Source organism: Ailuropoda melanoleuca, chromosome 16, assembly GCF_002007445.2.
Source record: "Ailuropoda melanoleuca isolate Jingjing chromosome 16, ASM200744v2, whole genome shotgun sequence".
Classification (NCBI taxonomy): domain Eukaryota; kingdom Metazoa; phylum Chordata; class Mammalia; order Carnivora; family Ursidae; genus Ailuropoda; species Ailuropoda melanoleuca.
In genome coordinates this window covers 20,760,082-20,786,849 of record NC_048233.1, presented here as the reverse complement: position 1 = coordinate 20,786,849, position 26,768 = coordinate 20,760,082, and the positions used below count along the sequence as shown (strand labels likewise).

The following is a 26,768-nucleotide window of genomic DNA, read 5'->3' as shown; positions in this document are numbered from 1 at the left end:
TTGCTTTAAAATAATTACCCTGCAAATTTGGTTTTAAGACGTGCACTTGAAAAACGCTAACCTAAAAGATAAAGTTCATACTATTTTGCCTAGCACTCAATGTTCTTCCTACGATGATCCAACCTTTACTTCCCTGGTCTTATAACCCAACCCCTAAATTCTCCTTCATGAGTTTTATATCCTATAAGCAGGTACACTCACCTTGAGTGTTTCCTCTTTCCTGCAGTGTTTTCCTTTCTGTTCTATCTGCACATCTCAAATTCTACCTAACTTGCAAGTTTTAGGTCAACTTTTTTCTTCAGAAAATCATTACAAGGATCACTGGAGCTTCCGCTTTCATATCCACAGCAATGACTACCCATTATACTAACAATGATATGGTGATATCTCATTATATGCACAGCTGTTTTCCCTCCCTAGAGATACGTGAAAATATGTAAAGCACATGTGTGGGTATATAGCATGTATATGAAAAGTCTGGTGTACGGAAGTAACTGAAAACATGTAAATTAAAACCCCCTCCAACTTTTTCCCAGTCTGATAACCTAAAGTATAGTAAAATACAGAAATGCATGAACGTATACAAGTATAAATTCAGCAATGAAAAGTTCCTACTAAGTATAAACCATCCAGGGGAATTTCCTAATCTTTAGTTTTAGAACATTTCGTGTTTCTAAATAGTCATAAAATGTATTTTAAACTAATTCCTTTTAACATAAACCTAAAACTTTTATACTTGACAGTGATAAAAGATTAATTTTCAGGGGTAAAATGGAAAGTTTTTCAATTATTCACAGCCAAAGACAAAAAAAAACAATTATTGAGCTTCTTATTCCTAAAGCTCAAATATACAATGGAAATAACAAAGGCTCTTAAACGATTTAAAAAATTTTTTAAATCTTAGGTCTCTGTATTTTACTGTGATCTTGGTAAGTTACTTTCTCCGTTTGTAAACTGGGAATAACCTAACAGGATCATTGTGGAAGAAAAAATGAGATGAGATTTATGAAGCACCTTGTACTAAGGTCAGGTCTTACTCTAAGCCACAAGTATTATTTCTTTTCTTATTTCCCTTAAGGAATTAAGGAAAGGGTCATCTCTTCTTCCTCCAGTAATAAAGAAAAACAAAGAATGAGGTGAGAAAAGGGTTATAAAACGTTGTTCCTACTCCCAGGTGAACTTCTCTAAAGAAAAACTACAAACCAAAAAACAATTCTAAAAGTATCATTCCAATATGTTGCTACATTAGTTAAGCCCTGGATTTTACCTGCAAATTCATTGAAATGATTTCCTATATCATATGCCAGGTAGTTGTATCCAGAGTATTCATAATCAATGAACTGTACATCACCTATGTGAGACACAAAAACAAAGACATAAGAAATCATATATAAGATCAGAAAATCCCTATGCTATTTGTAATTAAATAGCTTCCAAAATTTTGTCTCATTGTATGTGCTTGGTTACATGCACTTCTGAGACAATACAGGGTAAGGCTGTGAATTTTATGGCAATGAGCTTTACAAAATTCAAATTATATATTGTCAACAGCTTTTTTGTGAACATTAATGTCCACTATATTAAAGAAAAGTCAGAACAATCATTCTCCAAATTCAAACAAAAGCAAAATATCTATTTCACCACAAGGGGGCATCAGTCACTTAAAAATTCAAGTTTAATTAGAAATGAATAGTTAATCTTTGGAACTTGTTAATGACCTGTACAATTTTAACAAAGTATGATCTCCAAAAGTAAACTGACAAGCTACTTGACATATACAAATCAAATATAAACTTTAAGAGACTTGAATTCTGTGAATCCTACAGTTATGCTATCATACTTGATCAACTTAAAATATCCCTAATTTAAGAAACTAGTTGCTATAAACTCATATTTTCCTGCATTGCCAAGTAAATAAGATCTCCAGTAGCATACCTGAGCAGCAATAAAGTGGTTGTTTAATCTTTTAAAAAGAACAAAGGTATAGTTGTTTACTGTAAACTTTTTTTTTTAATTTGAGAAATTTTTACATAAGCTAGATTCCTATTCTAAGTTAATGCTAAATACATATGCATTTTCATTACATTTCTCCAAAGACAATCCTGTTCCACCTGCCCAAGGGACATACTCCTGGCTCAGGAACATTCATTTTTGAGTACTAAGTATTATAGAGGGTTTGTCTCAACAAAGATATAGGTCTTTTTAAAAGAGAGATAAGAGAAAAAGTTTAAAAAACAGAGAAAGTTAGAGACGTTAAAAAAATAAAAATAAAAATGGGTCACTGTCAACACCAGGCATCACAAAGTCAAAGGCCTACGGGGCCATACAGTTAAAATGGATACACAAACAGAGATGGCTATAAAGAACAGTTTCTAAGCAGCTTATATTGAGAAAATGCATAGCAAATGCCTAGTTACACTGTATTTTAAACATCAAACTGAAGTAACAAAACAAACTCCTGGTCTACACACACTGGCATTTCCTAAATAAAAGAGCTTTTGAACTATAATATCTTGATACAGATATATATGTTTAATTTAGGGGTATATGTTGATCATATCCAAACTCAGAAAAAGAAAATCGTGTGACACAAAAATATCATGGCAAATGGAATATTTCACATAAAAGCAAAAAATTTTTTAATGTAACTACATTTAATATATAATTCTAACTTTGTATAAATAGTCAAGTCTAGAGTAAATTAAGTGAGCATCTCCAGAGTACCAAAACCCAGTTATCAAAATCTACATGCAAACTGACAAAAATAAGGTTTAAAATGTTGGTGACTACAATAAATTACTGCAATTGAACCACCACAAATACTATAGTGTTGAATTCAAAAAACTATCCCACAGAAAGTCTTAAAGTTAACCAAATCACTTTACTAAATTGCAGAATGGGAAGTGAGAACATGTTTTAGAGTTTGTTCTAGGTACCACTGGGAATAAGAGGGTGAAGACCACCATCATGATAAAATACTCTGCAGCCATGAAAAAAAAAAATCTTCATTTTCAAAAATTATTTGATGACCAGGAGAATTACAAATGTTATATGAAAAAAAGATACAAAATAGTAAACACAGTGATCCAAATTATTAAAAGATTATGCCTGGAGAGAGAGAAAAGAACATATAATGCATGGGGAAAGGGATGAATGGAAACGAACCAAAACGATATGTTTCAATTGGTTTCGTTACAGGTGATAGACAAGTGACCTTTTTTCCTTGAATTTTAAATTATTTACAATAAACAATACTTTTAGGAGGAAAAAAACGACAGTTTGAAAAGATTAAGATGAATTCTCTAAACAAAACTGTCAATAGATAAGAGACTAGTAAACACAATGATTTGGGATATACCTATCCAGCCGGCCTTATGAAATCAGGATTCAAGAAGATTCAACAGGTTGTACAACTGAGCCAACCAAACAGTTTTAATACACAGTTTTTTAAATTGCAGCTGTTGACTGCTTTAACTCTTTAAACACCAATTCTTGTAGAGCTCATATTAACTGTTACATGCCAATAAAAATACACAGCCCAGTCCTGAAGCTTACTTTTGCCACATAAACAAAAGCTTCAATTTCAATTTTCAAATTATATTTAGAATTTGGCAAATACAGTTAAAATGGCAGGTAAAAATGCCTGCTTGTAAATACAATTTAAATAAAGCATAGATCATTTTAACAAAAGTTAAAATCTGTTTCAGTATGAAAATTTTAGCAATGACTTTTTGTAGTAGCATTAATTCATTAAAACTAGCCTTTATTTTTAAATGCAATGTTGAGTTTATAAATAATGAAATTTAAAAAATAAGAAAATGAAGCTAACAAGATACAGATGAGGCTGTTACCAGGCTCCGTGCATGTGAACAAGTGATGCGATAAACCTCCAGTCAGTGCGTTTAAGAAGCACGGGGTGCGCCGCCACATGGCAGCAACAATGGCATACCTAATCTGTAGCAGATGAAGAAAATTTGGCAAACTCACATTTTACAAGACACAAAGCTTAAAAGGAAAAAAATTTTTAAAAAAAAATCTGCATTAACTATTCTTTTTTCAAACTATTGCAAACAAAGTGGAACTCAACCTTAAATTTAATCTTCTGCAACAAAATAAAATTAAAGAGGCCTACTTCACTTATTTTGGGTGCCAGAAAAATCAAATTACTGGAAAATGCTTTCCTACTAACAGAAAATACACTCAACTTTTTTCTTGTACAAATGTAACTTCTGATTTCTAAAATTTCCAATTGTTTAGAGGAACATCCACATCACTATTAATAATTAATAGCTCATATGGCACAACTATCTTGTTAAGACATGAACTTTTAATTGAGGTTTCAAGGGTGGGAAAAAAATGAGACTACTCCTTAAAATTTTTTTACAAAATTTTGTATGTATGTTCATTTTCTGAGGGCATTCTCAATTTTCCAGATTCTCAAGGGATCCCTGACCTCTAAAAAAGTAAAGAAGCACTGCTTTAAGGGCTAAGACTATATATTATTTATCTTCATATAATTAGCACACTGCACATAACGGGCAAATCATAAGATTAATGAATAAAATCATAACCCAGATTTTTCAAGAGCTACATTTTTCTTTTCATTACTTTATTTCCTGTTTATCTTCACAGAAATGAAAGCCACACATCACTGAGTTTAATTGTCCAAATCTCAGTGTAGCTGAAAACAGTCGGCCAATTTTTAAAGTACTTTAAAACCCCAAAAATTAGTTTATTAACTAAGGCTATAAAATTTACATGCTATATTTGTTTGGATTCCCTTATTTTGTTGTTAAGGAAAAAGGGATAAAAATAAAAAGCAAAACAACAAATATGAGAATTTGAAAACCTTTTCGACTCACTCTACTTGCTCTGCAGTGTTAGGTAAGGCAGAAAGAGAACAAAGAGAAAAAATAACCACAATTACACTACTGTTAGCAAAATGCTTTTTCTCTTATACAGAAAAAGGAATATTCTGCTGAGATACTTTCCCTTCATTCCTACTCTGGCGTCCAGTAGTACCTGTGTATCCCTTCACCACAGCACCCATCACTCTGAATGTGAGTATCTGTTTCATGATCTGACTCCTCCACTACATGGAATATGGCTTCCTGGAAGGACAATAGGTCCCTTTCATCTTGCATCATGCAATCCACAGAGTAAGCTCTAGCACACAGTAAGTATTAAAATGCTTATAAATGGAGGTTTTTGCATAGAATGCTGAGACACAATGATAACACACACATTTAAATGGGTAGTGGGGAAGAAGGAATAAGCATGAAACACTAAGAACAAAGTATGGCATTTTTGACATTCTTATCCACATATATGCTTGAACATACAGCGGGAATGAAAGTACGAGTAAAGAAAGAACAGTAAACTAGTCACTATTTTAGGCAGCTCTTCCTTAATAGTTCAGGTTTTTACAGTCCATTTAAGGCTTTTAATAACCTGATTTAAGGATATTTTATTTGATGCTAAACAGCAATCCAGAATACAAGTTAAAACAAGGTTAAGACTATCCTTCATAAAAACTCCACCTTGGAAAATACAGGTTACCAAATACAAAAATAAAGTTGCATTTACTTAAATTTTAAAACAGAACCAACAACAAAAAAACCTGTCATTAAAATATCAATGAAACAACCAAACCACAATATCTTTCATGAATAATAACTAGAGTGGGTAAGATATAGAGCCAATCACGTAACTGAGAATGGTGCCTCACACATTTTCTATTTACAGTGTGTAAACTCTAAAGAAAAACCTGGTTTACATTATAATTCCCAGAAAAAGCTTCCTTTTTCTTCCACTCATGTGTATTTCTTTAAATCGCTGTAAATCAGCATCTTGTAGAGTTCACTGACAGGGAAAATAATCAATGATTGACATTACTGAAATTTAAAGTTCTATATTAGATCTTTATATGAGCTTTTAATGAAGAAATGGGGAGAGGGAGAGAAATGAGACAGCTACCAATAAACATTCAGACAGAGCACCAAGACATGAGAAAACATATTCAAAAGCTTTAGCAATTACTTCTAACATGGCAGCAGTTAAAGGGTTAGTTGAAATTATAATATTAGAATTGAAGTCAGTCAGTCAGTCTATAAGCAACATTACAATCTGTTCTTAATATAAACTCTTTTTTAAATTAATGGTTAATTTAAAAGATGACTGACAGTTCTGGAAGCAAGAACGCTGCTTCTGGTTCTCTTATTATGTATAAATTCTATCATCATATCATTAAGTATTCTTTCCTTACCTTTGTAAGATGTCATTTCACTGAAGGCAAGGAATGGGTCGCTGTTTACCAACCACCTAATTCCTGGCACTAACTTTTCAAAAATCTTGACAGCTACCATCACCTTCAGAAAGGAAGCTCACTCTTCTCCCATATTCCTGTGTCCTGTCAACTGACATGGTGAGAACAGGTAGAGGCAGTATTTCTTCCTGTGATGCCTACCATCTCCTGTAACATTCACAGGTGCAGAAGCCTATAAACTACAGGTGCTCACAGTCTTTGTGTACATGTGTGTGTATACTATGTACTTATATATTCATACACACATACATATATACATTTTTAAACTTTACTCACTCAAGTTATAGTTAAGATACAATCTGTAAGCTGCACTTAAAGACAAACTGAATTGTCATCTCATACCTATGAGCCATAATTCCCCTAGTTATAAGACATAAACAACCACTGGCTTATAGTAACTATCTTCACTTTTTCAGAATCAAGTACATTTTGTAAAATGCATCCTATAAACATAATAAAGGGGTTGGCAAACTATGTATGCTCAGGCCAAATCTAGCCCACTGTGTGGTTTTATAAATAGTGTGGAACACAGTCACACGAATTTACTAATGCATTATCTATGGCTGTTTTTGTGTTACAACAGAGTTGAACAGCTGCAACAGAGACTGTAACAAAACCTAAAATATGCACTATCTACACCTTAAAGAAAAAGTTTGCCAACCCCTTTAATAACAGCAGCAGCTGTGAGCTGCTAAGTACCTACTCCAATGCTATATACTTTATATACATAATCTAAAATTTTGTCAGCAACCATCTGAAGTAGATATTACCTCTAAACTAGAAATAGAGCAAATTAAAAGTTCTAGATTATCAAAATGTATAAGCACTGTACAGAAACCTATTAGACATGCAGATTCCTAAGCCCATCCACAGAAATTCTTGTTAAGTTAGTCTTAGATGGGACCCAGAAACCTGCATTTTTTCCAAGTACCCTGGGTGATTCTGGTGCAGAAAGTTAAGGATCAAATATAAACACTTAATAAAGAGACAAAATGCAGGTGCCTGGCTGGCTCAATTAGGGGAGCATGCGACTCTAGATCTTGAAGTAGTAAGTTTAAGCCTCATGTCAGGTGTAAGAGATTACTTAACGATAAAATCTTTAAAAAAAAAAAAAAGATAAAATAATTTGTCTAGGGGCGCCTGGGTGGCACAGCGGTTAAGCGTCTGCCTTCGGCTCAGGGCGTGATTCCGGCGTTGTGGGATCAAGCCCCACATCAGGCTCCTCTGCTATGAGCCTGCTTCTTCCTCTCCCACTCCCCCTGCTTGTGTTCCCTCTCTCGCTGGCTGTCTCTCTCTGTCAAATAAAGAAATAAAATCTTAAAAAAAAAAAATTTGTCTAGTATCACCTACTTCTATATGTGACTGAGCAGGGATGTGAACCTAAGTGTGCCTGGTTCCAACATATACATTCTTTCCAACTTCTCAGTTGTAACTAAGCTCTACTAATATATCTGCTTTTAAGAGTTACTTAAAAATGTTTAATCTGGTGACAATATACAAAATCTCAGTTATTATGGCTGAAAATTACATGTGGAGACTACAAGTTGATCCAGTATAAATTCATGAAGTTTAAGTAAAATCTGCACTTCTGAGAAATGAAGGGTCTGAAACATACTACAGAGAGATATTAAGCTTGATGACATTAAAGCCAATCCCTTGGCTGTCATTGTATTAAATTTACATATTTGTAACTCAAGTGGGTACAAAATAGTGAAGTCCTGAACTCAAATCACATGAATGACTGAACAAGTGATAACAAATTAAACACACCTGTGAATATAATATGCGGCTTATCACTTATTCTACGTAGAAATTATTTTAATCTCAAAAGACTTCACCCTTGGCTTTTAGATACTGTGACAAGTTAACAAGTTAAGGTAAAGAACTTTTGCAGTCCCTATATCTAATTTTAATTATCCTCCTTGAGATTGCAGCTGTATGTACTAATGCTATAGTCTAACTTTTTGTTCATTAAATTTACTAAATTTATAGAGTTTACAATTTTTTAAGGACAAGGAATGGTATCTTCTCCTTATAACTAAAGGCAAATATGTCATACAGTTAAGTTACTTCAAAACCATTAGCTCCTAATTTGAAACAGTTAGATAATAATACACAGAACAAAGCTCTTGCCACACTCTCGTGAGTTTTAGATTGTACCTGAACATTCCAACCGTATTTTCTTAATGCTATGTATCAACTAATCACACAGCAATTGGTTTTTTTTTTAATGGATGCCATAAAGTCCAAACTTGCCTTCCTAAAAGACACTATAAAACCACTGGTAAGGAAAAATAACAGAACATATCCATAACTAACACACAAATATAACCACAAAGACAGAAGAAACAAATGGTACACAATAGACTTCTTGAAGAAAGGAAAACTCTAAAAAAACATATCGAAATAGTTACATTTGTTGAACTGTGAAATTCCTTCTTCTGTGTAGGGAAGAAAAATTAAGCACAAAAATATGATTTAGGTAACTCTTGGTAAAATATGCAAATGACAATCTTGAAATCTTAGAGTCAAACTGAAACAGAAAGATTTTGTTTGAAAATATGAGAACTTTTCATATCACTAATCAACAGTTTAGATAGGCAACTGATTAAAAGTAAAAATGCATTTTTTTAATACCTTAAGACAAAGTAATCTGATTTTTTTGGTCCCTTATATTTTAGTTTTATAAACAAGTTTACTCTGTGAAATGAATATGCAAAAGAAACTTAAAAAATAAAAATATGAGAAGTTAAAATATATTCCAAAGGAAATAACAGATTGTCTTTGATTAACTTGCAGTTAAAAATAAAGCTGAGTGTCCACTTCAAACGTAAGATGAAGTCTCTCTCACTTGAAATTCCATTATATAAAATGTGTTATTTGGTCCTGCACTGAACTTAAAAGCTAATACATCACTTTAATGTATAACTAATACTTTTGTCTCACAAATGGCATTGAGATTTGGTTACTAGTATATAATGTAGCATATACATAACAATTACATATAATAAATGGACAATAAATAATAAAGGACACTGTCAAGTACTCCACTGTTTAGGGTATACCTTTAGTTTTTTTTTAAAAAATGTTTCTACATAAAGACTTCACAGCATTCAAAATAAAGATGTCAGCTCAATGTATTTTTAAAAAATGGAATCTCTAAACTACACTAAAATACAAAATATAAAAGGTACTCAAAACATGTTTTTAAGAATATGTGCTTCAGTCTACCATCCTTGACAGTGCTCTTTGGTTGATTTTCTTCAAGTTAAAGTCAGTTACAAATATTAACAACCTTTGCATAGAAGAGTCTCAACTTAAGATCTATTAAGAACGGTCATAATAATAATTTCATAGAATTATGACCATTTAATCAGAATTGTTTTGCTTTAGTATCTTCACAAAAGCAGAATTTTGATTGAAAATAATCTTCCAACTATAATTAGACTATTCTCAAAACTGGTTTCCTTTAAAATGCAAGTTTCACAGTTTCAGATTTTTTGAATTAATACTAATCCTTCAACCAAAATTATATTTTCAAATTTCAATTTAGCATTGAAGGGGCATCTATGTTTTAGCAACCAAACCTCAAACCACTTTATCCAATAATATAATACAACCAGTGGCTCTTAAATATGGAAACACAGAATTTGAATACAGCAAGATATGAACAATCACAGAAAACATTTCACCAAACGGTATCACTATCAATACCTCAAAAAATGCTAAAACTATTTACCAAAGCTTCTTGATTATTACTTTAATAGATATAAATTTCAGCAAGTACAAATAACATTTCTTCCATCTGTGGCTCTCTCCTTAGCATCAAAATATCTAACAAACCAGAATCAACAGGTAACAGAAAACCTGGAGACAAATTTGTTTCTAATACTACTGTCCTTCCCAATACTGAAAAAATTCTCTATTTATTAAGAGCAGTGCAATGTCAGTTGGTTTTTCAATAACCCCCATTACAAGCAGGTACATTTTCAAACCATGAATTACCAAATAGGTTTCACAGTTAAATTTAAAAACAAAGTCATTTTATCATTTTTCATTTAAAACTCTTAACAAGAAACACAAACTTTCTAAGAAACATCTTTTATACAAATATATAGAATATATATTCCTAATTTAGCACAGTTACCATGACTTTATAACCTAAAAGAAGATTTTAAAAGACTTCATGAATGTTTTTAATCCTTACATCTGAATTAAATTTACTGATACAAAGATCAAAGGACCATTAAGAACATCAAAGAAATCAACTTTACTTACTGCTAAGGTCAGATACCTACCTTGTTTCTCATTGTAGATTATATTCTTACACAATAGGTCATTATGGCAAAGCACAACAGGTGAGCCCAGGTTGGAAAGAATCTCCTTCATCCAAGTCATTTCTTCCTGAAGAATCTGAGAGCTTGGGATATCACTTAAGAACCTTTTAGTTTAAAAAAAAGGGGGGGGTTATATATTGCTTATATTAATGACTTCTTTCAAGTTTAAAGACTAAAATCTATTTTTAGTAAATTCTTTCCATTCAATTGCACAGACTCCTGAATTAAAACAAGCCAATTATTACAAAAGTTTGAATAAAGGAAAATCTTTACTTAATGAACTTAATATGAATAAAATGAAACTAAGCAACTTAAAATGCAGGGCAGAAAAGTAAAAAAATCTATTATTACAAAATTGGAGGAGGAAAGTAATATGTACACTTAATAGCTAACATTTACTAAGCACTATTCTAAATGTTTTATTTACATTTACCTCCAAGGCACAAAGAGTTTAATAAAAAGAGGTTTAAGTATATTATTTAAAGTTATGAAGACAGTTTATTAAAGAACTAAAACATTTATTTCAAGCTTTGAAGGGTGAATGCAATACAAATCAGCTAAATTTACTTATCAAAGTCAACAGACATGATTTACTATTGATAAACCTAATTTATCTATGACATATCACAGAATACGCCATTATCTATTATAGAAACTGTCTTAGTAGTAAGACTGGGAGTATGGTAGTAAGAGTGGCAAACGGGAGTGGAGATCATGGCTTTTTAATTCTATACTCTTCTGTACTATTTATTACACTATATTTATATTCATTTGATAAAAATAAAATGAAACAAAATCGAGTGCTACCACTCATTCCTCAATAGCACCATCTGGCTTACAAAATTGCTGTTAGTTTATGCTTTCTCTTCCCTTCACACTTTAAGCCAAGTTTTCTTCATTCTTTCTGAACAGTCTCTCAAATTGCAGCTTTACTTTTCCACTTAAAGATTCTCTATCAATGAAATTAACTTTATTGAATTCGCCTATTCGAATGGTTGCTGCCTGTATTTTTCCACTACTGTATTCTTCTTTACACATAGCTACCAAAAGTAATCCTTTTACACTCTTTTCAAGATGGTGTAATGGTTCAAGAATCTATTTAAAAGGTACAGATTGAACAGAAATAATAGAACTGAAAGGACTGAACATGATAATTACAATCATATACAAACAAAAAGGAACAGAATATAAAACAGATTTTTAATATTTTAATTGTTTTTAATGCTTTAGTTGTATGTTATCTATTAGGGCAGGGTGCTCTTTGCACCTGTTCTACATACTTTGTATATACTAACTCAATTAACCCTCATAAAAACTCTAAAAGGTAAATATACTACTCTTTGTTATTCCATTTTACTTTTGCCCAAGGTTACACAGTAGGACTGTTAACTGGCAGAATTAAGGCTTCATCCTAGGCAGTCTGGCTCCAGAGTCTTGTACTCTTTTTTTTTTTTCTTTTTTTTAAGATTTTATTATTTATTCGACAGAGATAGAGACAGCCAGCGAGAGAGGGAACACAAGCAGGGGGAGAGGGAGAAGAAGAAGCAGGCTCATAGCAGAGGAGCCTGACATGGGGCTTCGATCCCATAACGCCGGGATCACGCCCTGAGCTGAAGGCAGACGCTTAACCGCTGTGCCACCCAGGCGCCCCAGAGTCTTGTACTCTTAACCTACACAATATTATTACTGCCTCTGAACTCTGCATTACCTTAAAAAGTCAAGAAAATCACACATTCACTACTGCCATCTACTTCATTATTTTTAAATTTTTCAATAAAATTTTTCAATAAAATAGTTATTTCAAAAGAGGATTTTGTGTTTTTATGCTGTCACTTCTTGAGTATCTAGCACATTGGACACATTTACAGTGTTTGCCTATCCCAGTTAAAAGGGTATACTATCCCTATCAAATTCAAAGTCTGACAAACTACCTGCAAATAAAAACACATACGCTGCTGAGTGAACCACACTAGTCTGTGAAATAACTCAACAGAACAATGCAGCTATTTTTCCCTAATGAATTATAAAAAGTAAAAAGAAACAAGAAAAACTCTATAGGTCCTATCTCTACTGTTCTTAAAATGAAAAATGCCTGAATACAAAAGTTGGAAGTATGTTTTAGATATAAAGGAGAAAACAGAATTCCTAATTTTTGAACTAGTAGTAATCACACTATAAAAACATGTTCGTATAATTCAGATTCTAAATGCTAATTTACAATTTTTTAATAAAAAATAATAAAATACCTCACTTGGAACCTGGGGAGTCAGTTTTACAAAAGGCTAAGTAAGACTCCTGTAACTGAATTTTCAACCTCATTATCTAGGACTTGAATAGTCTGAGTAAACTAAGACAATCCAAACTTTTTCACACTCTGATATTACTACACTGTCCCAATGCAAATCTCTAGGCCTATTTAAAACAGCTTTGAACAAAAAGAATTCTTTTAAAAAGGGCTCCATGGCCAACTCATTCTGTGCAAAAAGTACCACTCATAGCAATCATTATATTATATTATTATGTTTACTTATATTTTATGTTTACTTCTAAATAAATGTTCTATATTTGTTTCTTGGCTGGTCACCTCCACCCATTCCCCACCCCCACCGCAGGCTTTTGTAGGGTATTTTTTTTGTTCTGTTTTGTTTTTGAGTTGGCTGGGGGAGAGAGTAATATTAATGTAGTGCCACCTGAGAGCCAAATGAATCAGTGCTAATTTAATCAAATGCAAAGACAGCAACCAAACCAGATTATATACACAAAAATCTTGTAAGCTATCTCTAAAACTTTATATAGATAGCAAAACAAGGTAAAACAATTTCAAATGTAAAAGTAAATTTACCTTTTATTAAGGTCTTCATCTGCAAATCCTGTGGGAATGAGAGAGAAATATTTTCCCATCTTTAGCCACAGATTAGATTTGGGAATCCAGCCATTGTGTGCATGGATAGCATGGATTTTAGCAAGCTGACGTGCTATGAGCCTGTTTTGAAACAAAATAGCATAAAAAAAGTTAAGCATCATAGGGTTCATGTCTACTCATGAGTAAACTAAAATAACCTACTGTGCATTCATTTTATAACATGACTTCATTTTTAAGAGCCAATTCGTCAAACTAACTCTCACAAGGAGAGGCAAACAAATGTTTCAACCATCAGTAGGAAGAAACACCTACAATTAACTCAGTGAATAAATATTGTATCCAAAAGAGGCTGAGTATCTGGAAGTAGGTGGTCTATTCTGATTACATAAACAATTGGTTAGGACCAATACACAATTATAAATTATTTCAAGGCCAATATTAGAAATTAATCAGAGATACATTTTGAATTTTGAGCCTCTGCAGTCACTGAGGTTAAAGGATAGAAGGGGACTAAAGTAAAAAGGTAACTGGGCAGATAAATGGGTTACAGAGGTTAATTTCTATAACTGTGTTAAAGACAAATTTCCTGAACATTAAGATTTTATGATGTCAGAATCAATCTTCTTGATTCAACAATAAAATAATTTGAAACTGTGTATACTTGTATCGTGCTATCTTTGTATCTGTTGAATCAAGAACAGCAAATACTAACATAAGAATAAGTACACAAAACAAAAATAAGTTACCAAACAGCCTGTATAGACTAGTAGGTGGGAAAATGACTTAATGGTAATCTAAAACTGTAATTAAAACTGGCTAATTTTGAAGATGCTCACAATTTAATGTTCTTAAAAAAAAAGATTTTATTTATTTATTTGAGAGTGAGAAGGAGAGATCATGAGCAGGGGGAAAGGGCAGAGGGAGAAGCAGACTCCCCACTGAGCAGAAAACCTGACACAGGGCTAGATCCCAGGACTCTGGGATCATGATCTGGGCTGAAGGCAGACGCTTAACCTACTGAGCCACCCAGGTACCCAAATGTAATGCTCTTTAAGTATAGTTCTAAAACCTACAAAATAGCGCCACCTAGGATTGTCTGAGGCCCCACCTCAGATCTACTGAGTCACAATCTTTGGGGGTGGGCCCCAGCACTATGCATTTTAAACAAGATCTCCAGGTGTTATCAATCCACCATAAAGTTTGAGAAATACTGATATAATGATCTGATTCTGCAGCTTGGCTCTATACTGAAATCAAACTGGAGGGGCGCCTGGGTGGCTCAGCCATTAATCGGTCTGCCTTCAGCTCAGGTCATGATCCCAGGGTCCTGGGATTGAGCCCCACATTGGGTTTCCTGCTTGGCGGGAAGCCTGCTTCTCCCCCTCACAACTCCCCTTGCTTATGTTCCCTCTCTGGTTGTCTCTGTCAAATAAATAAATAAAATCTTAAAAAAAAATGAAATCAAACTGGAAACTTAAAAAAAACAGACACATAAGTACTACCCCTAGAAATCCTGATTTAATCGGTCTAGAGAACATCCAAGGAATCAGGATATTTAAAAGTTTCCTGGGGTGCCTGGGTGGCTCACTCGGTTAAGTGTCCAACTCCTGATTTTGGCTCAGGTGATTGTCTCAGGGTCATGAGATCAAGCCCACAGCAGCTCCATGATGGGAATGGCGCCTGCTTACGATTCTCTGTCTCCTCCTTCCTCTGCCCCTCCCTCCACCCCCTCTTAAAAAAATGTTTAAAAGTTTCTCAAATGATTTAATATGCAAAAATATTTGAGAATTGCTCAGTTAAGACATATGGAAACTCTACCATTGCAGTATTGTGATTAAGCACACATTTTTATATTATAGTGAATATTCTCTACCTAGTTTCTAGTAACAGAAGAGTTCTGATTTTCCTTTGGAGAAAACTCCATCCCCTTTACTTTTACTTCATGTGGTTCATACAGTGCTGACCTCAATACTAACTCTCTATCCCATCCACAGCACTAATTTTAGGAGTTAAGACGACACAGACTTGGCCCAGAGCATTCCATCCTTCTATATTTGTTCCACAATGATTAGTTCTGAGCATATTACCCAAACTAAGCCAAAAGGATTTGATCTCAACTTTCACTGATGCGACTGACTTTGGTTGAAGGAATTAGTAAAAGAACGCCCTGCTCCCTACCCTCCTCCCACCATGGCTAAACTGATTAGATAAGCCTGTAACTGCTGAAAATTATAACTGCCATCTTTTTTTTTTTTTTAAGGTTTTACTTTCAAGTAATCTCTAAATCCAACATGGGGCCTGAACCCACAACCCTGAGAGCAAGAGTCTCACATTCCACTGACCAAGCCAGCCAGGCATCCCTATAATTGCCACTCCTAAGGAAAAACTGCCAGAATATAAAGCTAACGGAATAAAACTGAAGAGTAATGCTCCCCTAATGACAGACTACATTAGAGTCCCTTGATCCACCCATGTTTAAACTCCATATTCTCAGTTGTACGTACCAATAAATTCCTTCTTCTTTAAGTCAGTTTGAATTTTCCAATTATCAGAGGCCTAATACATTACCAAAATATTAAAATCTGCAATCTTTTTAGGAATATGTGCCTTGGTTCATATCTCTCAAACTAGCAAACAGTACTTTACATAAATTATTGTTTGACCTTCCACAGGACCATATATTCACATCTATAAGAATATACACACAAAAATCTAGTTTTAGCCAATCTCTTATGTATACATAGAAAGCTGGGCCCAAATGAATACATGGTACTTTAACATCAAGAACCTTGATGAGGGGGTGCCTAGGTGGCTCAGTTGTTAAGTGTCTGCCTTCGGCTCAGGTCGTGATCCCAGTGTTCTGCTCAGCGGGAAGCCTGCTTCTCCCTCTCCCACTCCCCCTGCTTGTGTTCCCTCTCTCGCTGCCTCTGTCAAATAAATAAAAAAAAAATCTAAAAAAAAAAAAATCTCGATGAGGGGCGCCTGGGTGGCTCAGTCAGTTAAGCATCTGCCTTCGGCTCAGGTCATGATCTCAGGGTCCTGGGATTGACCCCACAGCGGGCTCCCTGCTCAGCATGAAGCCTGCTTCTCCCTCTGCCTCTACCTGCCTCTCTGCCTACTTGTGCTCTGTCAAATAAATAAATAAAATATTAAAAAAAAAAAAGAAACTTGAAAAAGTAGTCAGAGGATAACAAAACCAAAACAAAGGAGTGTATATGTACGTGTGTGTATATACATATATATATATATATATATATTACAGATACAAATGTGTATGTGTGACACATATATTTTAAGCTGGTAAGAACTGGTTTTAAAACTTTGAAAAGGAAAGCTGGGACAGGAAAGAAAGGTGAAATCCATGCTACATAAAACTGAAGGGGCAACCTATGTCAACCAAACATTACATTCTAGAAATGTACACTGAACAAATGAGACGTGATTCAGGAGAAGGGTCACATGGTAGAACAAGTATTTAACATCAACAAACTTTATTTGCTGTGATTTTTTTTTTAAATAAGTGAATAATAAGGTCATTTTTTACAGTTTAACCCCAGAGTTTGTACGAGATCCTGATCTGTAAAATACAAAATGTAATCTCAGAAGCTGTCCAATTATAAATTATTCAGCTTATAACTGTGACTGAACTGACAATTCTATGGTGAATAGATGAATAAAAAATAAATGAAGAAAATAATGAATAAAAAATAAAATAAAAAGGAGCTCTTACAGTTTAATGGCATCTGTTAAACATGAAGAGCTACTAGAAAAGAAAGCACATACTAATTTTGAGTACCTTCAATTTTCTGGCAGAAAGGATGGTAACTGGGGCCAACCCAGGATTTGAAGGATTACATGATCCAAAAGTCAAGCCCTTATAAGAAAAACAAAACTACTGGCCTATTATATAACCTTGACGTTCTCCTTCAAATCTAACATGGTATGAATACCAGAAAAAATTACACAAAAACTTAATCAACTTAAAGATTCACGTTTAATAATGACAACATGAACTTCACATTCATATTCATATTCATATACAAAGATCCTATAGACTTACTTCCCATTTCACACCAATTTCCTACTAGTTACAATAAACAGTAAATGCACATAAACTATGAAGTTACAAAAGTAAAGTTTTCCAACGACAGTGATTTTTATCAAAAATTTATCAAATATATGGGACACCTGGCTGGCTCAGTAGGTTGAGCATGTGACTTGATCTCAGGGCTGTGAGTTGGAGCCCCATGGTTGGTACAGAGATTACTTTTAAAAAATACAATCTTTAGGGGCTCCTGGGTGGCTCATTAAGTTAAGCATCTGACTTGATTTCAGCTCAGGTCATGATCGCAAGGTCCTGGGATCCAGCCCCCAAAACGGCTACACGTTCCATGGGAAGTCTGCTTGAGACTCCTTCCCACTGTCCATATCCCTGCTCACACGTGCACTCCCCCCCTCTCTCTCAAATAAATAAATCTTTAAAAAACTTATCTAGGGGCGCCTGAGTGGCACAGCGGTTAAGCGTCTGCCTTCAGCTCAGGGCGTGATCCCGGCGTTATGGAATCAAGCCCCATATCAGGCTCCTCCGCTGTGAGCCTGCTTCTTCCTCTCCCACTCCCCCTGCTTGTGTTCCCTCTCTCACTGGCTGTCTCTATCTCTGTCAAATAAATAAATAAAATCTTAAAAAAAAAAAACCTTATCTAAAATAAATTTCTCCTTTAAACAAACTTCTGAAATTACAGATGAAATAGTGAGAATTACTTTTACGTGAAGTTTTTTAAAAGTCTGCCTAAGCTAATATATACCTACTCAAATGTAAAACAAACTAAAATATTAATGATCATACTATAGCAAAAGTAATATTTACAAAAAAAAAAATCGCTGTAAAGAGACACCTGGGTGGCTCAGTCAGTTAAGTGTCTGCCTTGGGCTCAGATCATGATCCCAGAGTCCTGGGAGCGAGTCCCACATCGGGCTCCTTGCTCAATGGGGAGCCTAGTTCTCCCTCTGCCTGCCACTCACCCTGCTTGTGTGTGCACGTGCACTCTCTCTAATAAATAGTCTTTTTTAAAAATCTGTAACAAAACTTAAGAGCTAATGATTAATATCTTTTAAAGTAAATTGTAAATATATTTGCCCTATCTATAGGTACACTGAAAATTAGATTATATAAAGAACAAAATCAATATTAAATGATAGTATCATATCTATATGACAGGTAAAAGTGTATTCAGTGTTATTTAAAATCCTTTGTAGCATTTTCCCATAGAATTCAAAATAGAATAACAGCAAATTCTAACGGCAATAGTTGAGACTGTTTTTATCAACCCTACTGATAAATACTACCACTAAGTTATCCTGTAAGGGGCAAAGACTATTCTTTTACCTCTTGTAACACTCAGTACTTGGAGGAGGTACTTTAACAGATAAATACTTGATGAATGAGAGTCATTATATTGGCAAAAGACCCAGAGTACATTTAGAAATTTACCATAAGACCAAGGGGTCAGCCCTCTATTAGATTTTAATATACCTGACAATAAATCCATCTTGAATTTTTTTAATCTCATAGAGTAAGAAATTTAACAAAATTAATACCTTGCTATACAAAAACAAAGTGACTATCCATTTAAAATACTACCTGTTCTTTGACAAGAAAGACACATTTTGTATAAGCTTCCTCTTAAAGTCTAGAATTCAAGCCAACTTCTATGACTCTTAGAACTAGTGGTCTATCTTTTCTTAGCGAAATTAAGAAGGAAAGGAAGAAAATCTATATATAATACAAATATTTTCATGGAAATAACAAGTATAGTTCAACCATAAGCACAGCAGCTACATACTTGAAAACTAGGCCTTACTAAGAGTTTTAAAAAATTAAGTCCTAATTATGAGTTCCATACTCATCTAAAATTTTTGATAAATTGGGCATCAACAAAACAGGCAATTTGTGAAGAACAGCTTTAAGAAAAATAGTTTTTACTAATAAATGAATTCAACAAAGTTGCAGAATACAAAAGTAACATGTAAAAAATCAGTTGCAGTTCTACATTAACAACGAACAATCCCAAAAGGAGATTAAGAGAACAATTTCATTTATAATAGCATTAAAAAGAATAAAATATTTAGGAACAAACTTAACCAAGGAGGGTGAAAGACTTGTATACTCCAAACTACAAAACACAGCCAAAAAAAATTAAACACACAAATAAATGGAAAGACATCCCACGTTCATGGACTGGAAAACTTAATATTGTTAAGATGTCAATATCACCCAAAGTGATTCAATGCAATTCCTACCAAAATCCCAGTAGTGCTTTTTTCATACATAGAAAAACCCATCCTAAAATTCAAATGTAGTTTTAAGAAACTCCCAGATGGCTAGAACAATTTTAAAAAAAGAATAAAGCTGGAGGTCTCACATCCTGACTTCAAAACTTATTACAAAGCTACAGTTATCAAAACTGTGTGGTACTGGCACAATGACATAAATACAGACCAATGGAACAAACAGCCCAGAAATAAACCCTCAAGTTTATGGTCAAATGATTTTCAATAAGGGTACAATGACCATCCAACGGGCAAAGGACAATCTTTTCAACACCTGGTGTTAGGAAAATTGGATATCCACCTGTCTTATATCATATATAAAAATTAACTCACAATGAATCAAAAATCTAAATGTAAGAGCTAAAGCTATAAAACTCATGGGGCACTTCAATGGCTCAGTCAGTTAAGCATTTGCCTTCGGCTCAGGTCATGATCCCAGGGTCTTGAGATCTAGCCCTGCATCCAGCTCCCTCCGCACTCACGCTCTCTCTCTGTCTCTCGCTCACACTCTCAAATAAATAAATCTTTAAAAAAATAAATAAAGCTTACAGTATAAAACTCTTAGAAGAAAAGGAAGAAAGCTTCATGACACTGGATTTGGCAATGATTTCTTGGATATGATATCAACAGGACAGGCAACAAAAGTAAAAATAAGTAAATTAAATTGTATTAAAATTTAAAACTGCATCAAAAGACAAAATCACCGGAGTGAAAAGGCAGCCTACAGAATGAGAAAAAAATTTGCAAATCATTTATGTGATAAGGGTTAATATCCAGAATATATAAAATACTACAGCTTGACAACAAAAAATAAACAATCCAATTAAAAATGGGTAAACAGGGGCACCCGGATGGCTCAGTCTCAGACTCTTGATCTCAGGGTTGTGAGTCTGAGCCCCAAGCTGGGTGTAGAGATTACTTAAGAATAAAATCTTTAAAAAAAAAAAAAAGAAGAAGAAGAAAAATGGGTAAATTAACATTTCCCCCAAGAAGCCAACAAGCATTAAGATGGCCAACAAGCATAAGAAAAAATGCTAAATATGACTAATCACTAGGCAAATGAAAATCAAAACCTCAGTGATGTAACATTTCATAGCCATCAGGAGGACTACTATCAAAAAAGCAAAACAATAAGTGTTGGCAAGGATACGGAGAAACAGCAGCTTGGTGCACTACTGGTAGGAATGTAAAATGGTGCAGCTGATATGGAAAACAGTATGGTAGTTCCTCAAAAAATTAAAATTAGATTTATCATATGATCCAACAATTCCACTTCTGGTCATATATCCAAAAAAACTGAAAGCAGGGTCTTGAACAAACATTTGTACACCTGTGTTCATAACGACCTTGTTCACAATAGCCAAAAAGGTGGAAGCAACCCAAATGTCCATCCATGGATGAATGGAAAAGCAAAATACAGTATACACATATAAAATGGAGTATTTTAAAAAGGAAGGAAATTCTGGCACATGCTACAACATGGATGAAGCTTGAAGACACCATGCTAAGTGAAATAAGCCAATCACAAAAAGACAAAAAGTGTGATTCCGCTTTCATGAAATACCTACAGCAGTCACATTCATACAGACAGAAAGTAGAATGATGGCTGCCAAGGCTGGAGGTAGGGGAGAATTAGAAAAGTTGCAGTTGATGCATATAAAATTTTAGTTTTGGGGGCGCCTGGGTGAAGGTGAAGCATCTGCCTTCAGCTCAGGTCATGGTCTCCAGCTCAGCAGGGAGTCTGCTTCTCCCTTTGCCTCTCCCTGCTGCCCGGGCTCTCTCTGGCTCGCTCTCTAATGAATAAATAAAATCTTTAAAAAAAAAAAAAATTTTAGTTTTGTAAGATGAAAATAATTGTGGAGACAGGTTGCACAACAATGTGAATGTACTTAATAGTACTTAATGGTATACTTTAAAAATGATTAAGATAGTAAATTGTTATATGTATTTTACAGGTAAAAAGAAACTTTTAGTTTGCTGCCCAGCACCTCCACCAAAAAAAAAAATTTAATTAAATAAATTAATCAAATAGTTATAAAAAGAATATAGTTCTTAATAAGAATATAGTTCTTAATAAGTTCTGCTCTTGATTATAGCAGTTAAATAAAACAAATAGTTATTAAAAAATATAGTTCTTAACAAGACTTGATTATAGCAATTGTTTTCTATTGGTAAATTTTATATACAACTGAAAAAAACTATTAAAAAATCTCTTCATTAATGTAATTCTGCATTACTTAATAAACCATGAATCTTAATTTGTATATGTAAGAAGGAAATAAAAAGTTACTTAAAGATTTCTGATTTTCACTATCACTGATTGGTCCTTCTTCTACCTCAATAAAAAAAGCTTCATCCAAAGGCAGGGAAACAAAGGCAAAAATGAACTACTGGGACTTCATCAAGATAAAAAGCTTTTGCACAGCAAAGGAAACAGTCAACAAAACCAAGACAACAGACAAAATGGGAGAAGATATTTGCAAACGTCTTATCAGATAAAGGGCTAGTATCTAAAATCTATAAAGAACTTATCAAACTCAACACTCAAAGAACAAATAATCCAATCAAGAAATGCGCAGAAGACACGAACAGACATTTCTCCAAAGAAGACCTACAAATGGCCAATAGACACATGAAAAAATGTTCAACATCACTTGCCATCAGGGAAACACAAACCAAAACCACAATGAGATACTGCCTCACACCAGTCAGAATGGCTAAAATTAACCACCCAGGAAACGACAGATGTTGGGGAGGATGAGAACAAAGGGGAACCCTCTTACACTGTCGGTGGGAAGGCAAATTGGTGCAGCCACTCTGGAAAACAGTATGGAGGTTCCTCAAAAAGGTAAAAATAGAGCTACCCTACATCCCAGCAATTGTACTACTGGGTATTTGTCCCAAAGATACAAATGTGATCCAAAGGGGTACCTGCACCCCAATGTTTTATAGCAGCAATGTCCACAATAGCCAAACTATGAAAAGAACCCAGATGTCTATCGACAGATGAATGGATAAAGAAGATGTAGTGTGTGTATGCATGTATATATATCATATACGTGTGTGTGTGTGTATATATATATATATATATATATATATATATATATATAATGGAATATTACTCAGCCATTAAAAAAAATGAAATCTTGCCATTTGCAACAACGTGGATGGACCTGGAGGGTATTATGCTAAGTGAAATAAGTCAATCAGAGAAAGACAATTATCCTATGATCTCACTCGTATGTGAATTTAAAAAACAAAATATAGGAGCAAGGGGAAGAGAGGAAAAAATAAAACAAGACAAAATCAGAGAGGGAGACAAACCATAAGAGACTCTTAATCATAGAAAACAAACTGAAGATTACTGGAGGGAAGGGGGTGAGGTGATGGGGTCACTGCGTGATGGGCATTAAGGAGGGCATGTGATGTAATGAGCACTGGGCATTATATAAGACTGATGAATCACTGGCCTCTACCTCAGCAAACAATAATACATTATATGTTAATTAACTGAATTTAAATTAAAAAAAAAATGCCCCCCCAAAATAATAAGTAAGGCTTCACTGCATTAACATCAATGTAAATGCTACTTTAAAATCCCATCCTTAGTAAACCAAAATATTTGAAAATTTCAAGGCTTCAGAAAATTTTCTTAAATATTCACTAATACTAATTGTCCCCACTCTTGGAAGCTTTTAAAAAATGAAGAGCAGGGGCGCCTGGGTAGTGCAGTCGTTAAGCGTCTGCCTTCAGCTCAGGGCGTGATCCCGGCATTTCGGGATCGAGTCCCACATTGGGCTCCTCTTCTGGGAGCCTGCTTCTTCCTCTCCCACTCCCCTGCTGTGTTCCCTCTCTCGCTGGCTGTCTCTCTGTCAAATAAATAAACAAAATCTTTAAAAAAAAAAAAAAAATTAAGAGCAAGGGGTGTGTGGGTGGCTCAGCTGGTTAAGCAGCTACCTTCGGCTCAGGTCATGATCCCAGGATCCTGGGATCGAGCCCCATGCTGGACTCCCTGCTCCCTCCAACCTTCCTTGTGTGCACTTTCACTCTCTCTCTCAAATAAATAAAATCTTTAAAAAAAAATTTTTAAGAGCATTATAACAATAACAGGAATTTTTTTAATTGAAAAATAATCCGTAATCCTACCACTCCAATAGTTTATTTCATTTTTATATACTCCGTTTGGATTTTCACATAAGCCAATTATGGTGCAACTGTAGCCAAAGTTCAGCTATTAAGCTGATTTTTTCCCACTTAACCCTGCATCAGCCATTCTGCATATTTTAGACTATTTCAAAATTATCATTTCAATAGTAACATAATATTTGTGCTCATGTGCCTTGGTTATATCTGAATATAAGAGTTGTCATGACAAAAACACGTAACTTTCTTTTATGAATTATTATATGTTGCCCTATTAATTTCCAAAAGAACATTACCAGTATTACTTACAACTCACAACGTACCAGTTCCACTACAATACATTCCAACACTGGAAATTGGTGTTTTCTACTTACACTTTTTGATAAATGTGCAATAATTAATTTTAAACTGTATTTCCTCCCATTATGTCTGTTGCTGGGTGGTTTTTAATTGAACTGCAGGAAGGATTCCTAGCAGTTTCAGAGAAATACCTGATGAGAATATTCCTAAACACCTGTGAATTTTTTAAAATTTTCTGGGGGTGCACGGGTGGCACACCGGTTAAGTGTCTGCCTTCGGCTCAGGGCGTGATCCCGGCGTTATGGGATCGAGCCCCACATCAGGCTCCTCCGCTATGAGCCTGCTTCTTCCTCTCTCACTCCCCCTGCTTGTGTTCCCTCTCTCGCTGGCTGTCTCTATCTCTGTCAAATAAATAAATAAAATCTTTAAAAAAAATAAAAATAAAAAAAGTTTTCTGAATATCTCTGTAATACTTGATTGCAAGAGAAAAGTTCAAACAAAACAAATCATGATAAATTTCCATAAGCTGAATTACTAAGTAAAGCATTAACCTGGTACAACTCATCTTTATCTATCATACCATTTCCTCACAGCCTCTTCCATATGCTCTGCCTCTTTCTTCAAAGTCCAGTTCAAATGTGATCTCAGTGAAACACTGCCTAATTTCCGAAGTATACCACAGTAAACGATCTGTACTTTTTTTGAAAACCTTTTCTGTTCTTCTGTGTATACTATTTAGCTTACTTTTTTCCAAGACTATTGCCTGTCACACACTGCAAGTTACTAGGAAGGAGAGAAGCGACTATCTGAATTCTCTGTCTTTCCCTAGACTAAACATAAAATGTATCAGATTTTTTAATATTCAAAGCAGATACTCTGTAACCATCATAGTAAAGGCAAGTAGCCATGTCTGAATGAACCATAGCAGAGAGCACAGTGGACTTTATCTAAGGCTCAAATAAACATTTACTGTTGGCTGCATATCAGTTTACCTCGTAAAATGGCTCAAAATGTGATACCTAACTAAACCAAAATTAGTAATAAGCCCTATTAATTGATAAATCAAAGACCCTTTTTTATCATAAATCTAGAAATTCATTTTTTAAAGGAGAAAAGTTAAATATATAAAGCACATTATCCTATATTTACATCCCTAACCTCTTCTTGAGGCTCTAAAATTATCATTCATTCAATTGTTTATCTGATATTTTTTTAAAAAGTACTTCACTGTACATACTTGAAAACAATAAAACATTCCCTTTAAAAATCATTTATAATTCAGCTATTTTATTAATATGCCCTTCCCTCAATTAGCTTTCTGTATTTTCTGTTTTACAGTAATTAACAAAACCTTCTCAACACTTAAATATCCCATGAGAGAATTACAACATTACCTGAAATAAATTTAATTGCAAAATAAATAGCTAGTATTACTACTCATAGTGTCCACTAACCATATCCTTACCGTCATCTTCTTTTCCTTCCTTTCTCAACCTCCATTCTACTTTCTTTTTTCAAAATTGTGAGTCAACTCAATGTATCCTTCACTGCAAGCCAACTGTAACAGAACTTAATTAAAAGTATTCCTATTTGCTCTCTAACAGCATGGGGTTTTTAATGAAATGTGTATATGCCTGCATTAGTATCATATATTCTAAATAAGTAGATCTAAATAAAGTATACGAAAAAGCTTCTTCTAATAGACTTTCTTTTAGAGAAGTTTTAGGTTCACAGCAAAATTGAGGGGAAGGTTAAGAGATTTCCCAAATGCCGCCTACCCAACACAAGCATCACCTCCTCCGTTATCAACATCCTCCACCAGAGCAGTGCATTTGTTGCAACTGAAGAACCCATACTGACACCCAAAGTCCATAGTTTCTATCAGGTACACACTTGGTGGTGCACATTCTATGGGTCTGAACAAATTTATGACAGGTATCCACCATTAAAGTATCATAAAGATATTTTCACTGCCCTAAAAATCCTGTTTCACTATTCTATCCCTCCTCCCACACTAACCCTTAGGAACCACATATCTTTTTATTGTCTCCACAGTTTTCAGAATGTCCTCTAGTTAATTCAATGCAAACATGTTCATGACATGGTATCAAATACCAAAGCGACCTTTGGCAAAACTTCAGTGTTCTTGATCAAAAACTACAATTATTTGGCACCTGGGTGGCTCAGTCAGGTAAGCATCCACTCTTGATTTCAGCTCAGGTTATGATCTCAGGGTTGTGAGATCGAGCCCTGTGTGGGGCTCCACACTAAGACGTAAGCTGGCTTGAAATTCTCTTTCCCCCTCTCCCTCTCCCACTGTCCCTTCCCCATCTCACACTCTCTTGCTCCTCTTTAAAATAAATAAATCTTAAAAAAAAAAAAAAAAAAAGAATGTCAAAGAAGACTATAATTCTTCTCTTTCTACTTAAGATTACTTAAGATCATGGGGCGCCTAGGTGGCTCGTCTGCC

The 26,768-nt window shown here is 34.3% G+C and overlaps 1 protein-coding gene across 1 annotated transcript in view; it reads right to left on the bottom strand.

Annotated features, from left to right (window-relative positions):
* ETNK1 (ethanolamine kinase 1) overlaps positions 1-26,768 on the bottom strand; it is a 69,196-nt gene that overhangs the window by 15,225 nt on the left and 27,203 nt on the right. Inside the window, exons 3-5 of the mRNA XM_002915277.4 lie at positions 13,505-13,645; positions 10,624-10,766; positions 1,268-1,351 (exon numbers count right to left, since the gene is read on the bottom strand). Coding sequence (XP_002915323.2) covers positions 1,268-1,351; positions 10,624-10,766; positions 13,505-13,645 — 368 coding nt within the window. The remainder of the gene's footprint in view (positions 1-1,267; positions 1,352-10,623; positions 10,767-13,504; positions 13,646-26,768) is intronic.